The 629-nt window shown below is 74.2% G+C and overlaps 1 protein-coding gene across 1 annotated transcript in view; it reads left to right on the top strand.

Annotated features, from left to right (window-relative positions):
• Positions 1 to 114: 114 nt before the first annotated feature.
• Positions 115 to 629, top strand: part of H696_02028 (hypothetical protein) — a gene marked incomplete at both ends in the record, with an annotated part of 1202 nt that continues 687 nt past the window's right edge. Inside the window, one exon of the mRNA XM_009495927.1 lies at positions 115 to 528. Coding sequence (XP_009494202.1) covers positions 115 to 528 — 414 coding nt within the window. The remainder of the gene's footprint in view (positions 529 to 629) is intronic.

Genomic DNA, 629 nt, shown 5'->3' with positions numbered 1-629 from the left:
CCCCGCCTCCCCTCGGCCTCTCCCTCCCCCTCTCTCCCTCCCTCCCTCCCTCTCTCTCTCTCTCCCTCCTTCTCCCCCCTCTGCCGGCCTACCGCCTCGCACCGCGCGCGCGCCATGACCGAATCCGAAGTCGCGCGGCCCTCGTTCGCCAGCCGGGCATCCACGCACTTCCTGAATTCCCGGGCCACCCTGCGGCGGATCATCCGTCCGCTGGCCGGGCCCGGGACACACCACCCGCGCGACCTGCCGACCGGCGCCCGGGCCGGGCCCACCTCGCCGCATGGGACCCTGCGCCTTCGCCGGGCGGCTCCCTCGCTGGCGGCCTGCTCGGCCTTCGGATCGGGCCTGCTGGATCCGGCGGCCGCCCGGGCATTGGTGATCGCCTGCCAGAGCGTCAGCGCCGATGTCCTGGACTCGGAGCTCCTCTCCCGGCACTCCTTCTCGGCCTTTGGCCGGCTCATGATCTTGGACTCCTTCATCGAGCTGGCCGTCGCGCGCGAGGTCGACAACTGCCCCTCGCCGCAGCTCGTGCGTCAGCCCCGCCTGCCCCCCTCGCCCGCCGCGCTCGCCCACCACGCCGGCGGCCCCTTCCCCTTCCGTTGGATCCCATCACTGCCCCCCCCCCCCCC

The sequence above is a fragment of the Fonticula alba genome (genome assembly GCF_000388065.1).
Source record: "Fonticula alba strain ATCC 38817 unplaced genomic scaffold supercont2.3, whole genome shotgun sequence".
NCBI classification, from domain to species: domain Eukaryota; order Rotosphaerida; family Fonticulaceae; genus Fonticula; species Fonticula alba.
Note: the sequence above shows the minus strand (reverse complement) of the source record. Positions and strands in the feature narration are given on the sequence as shown.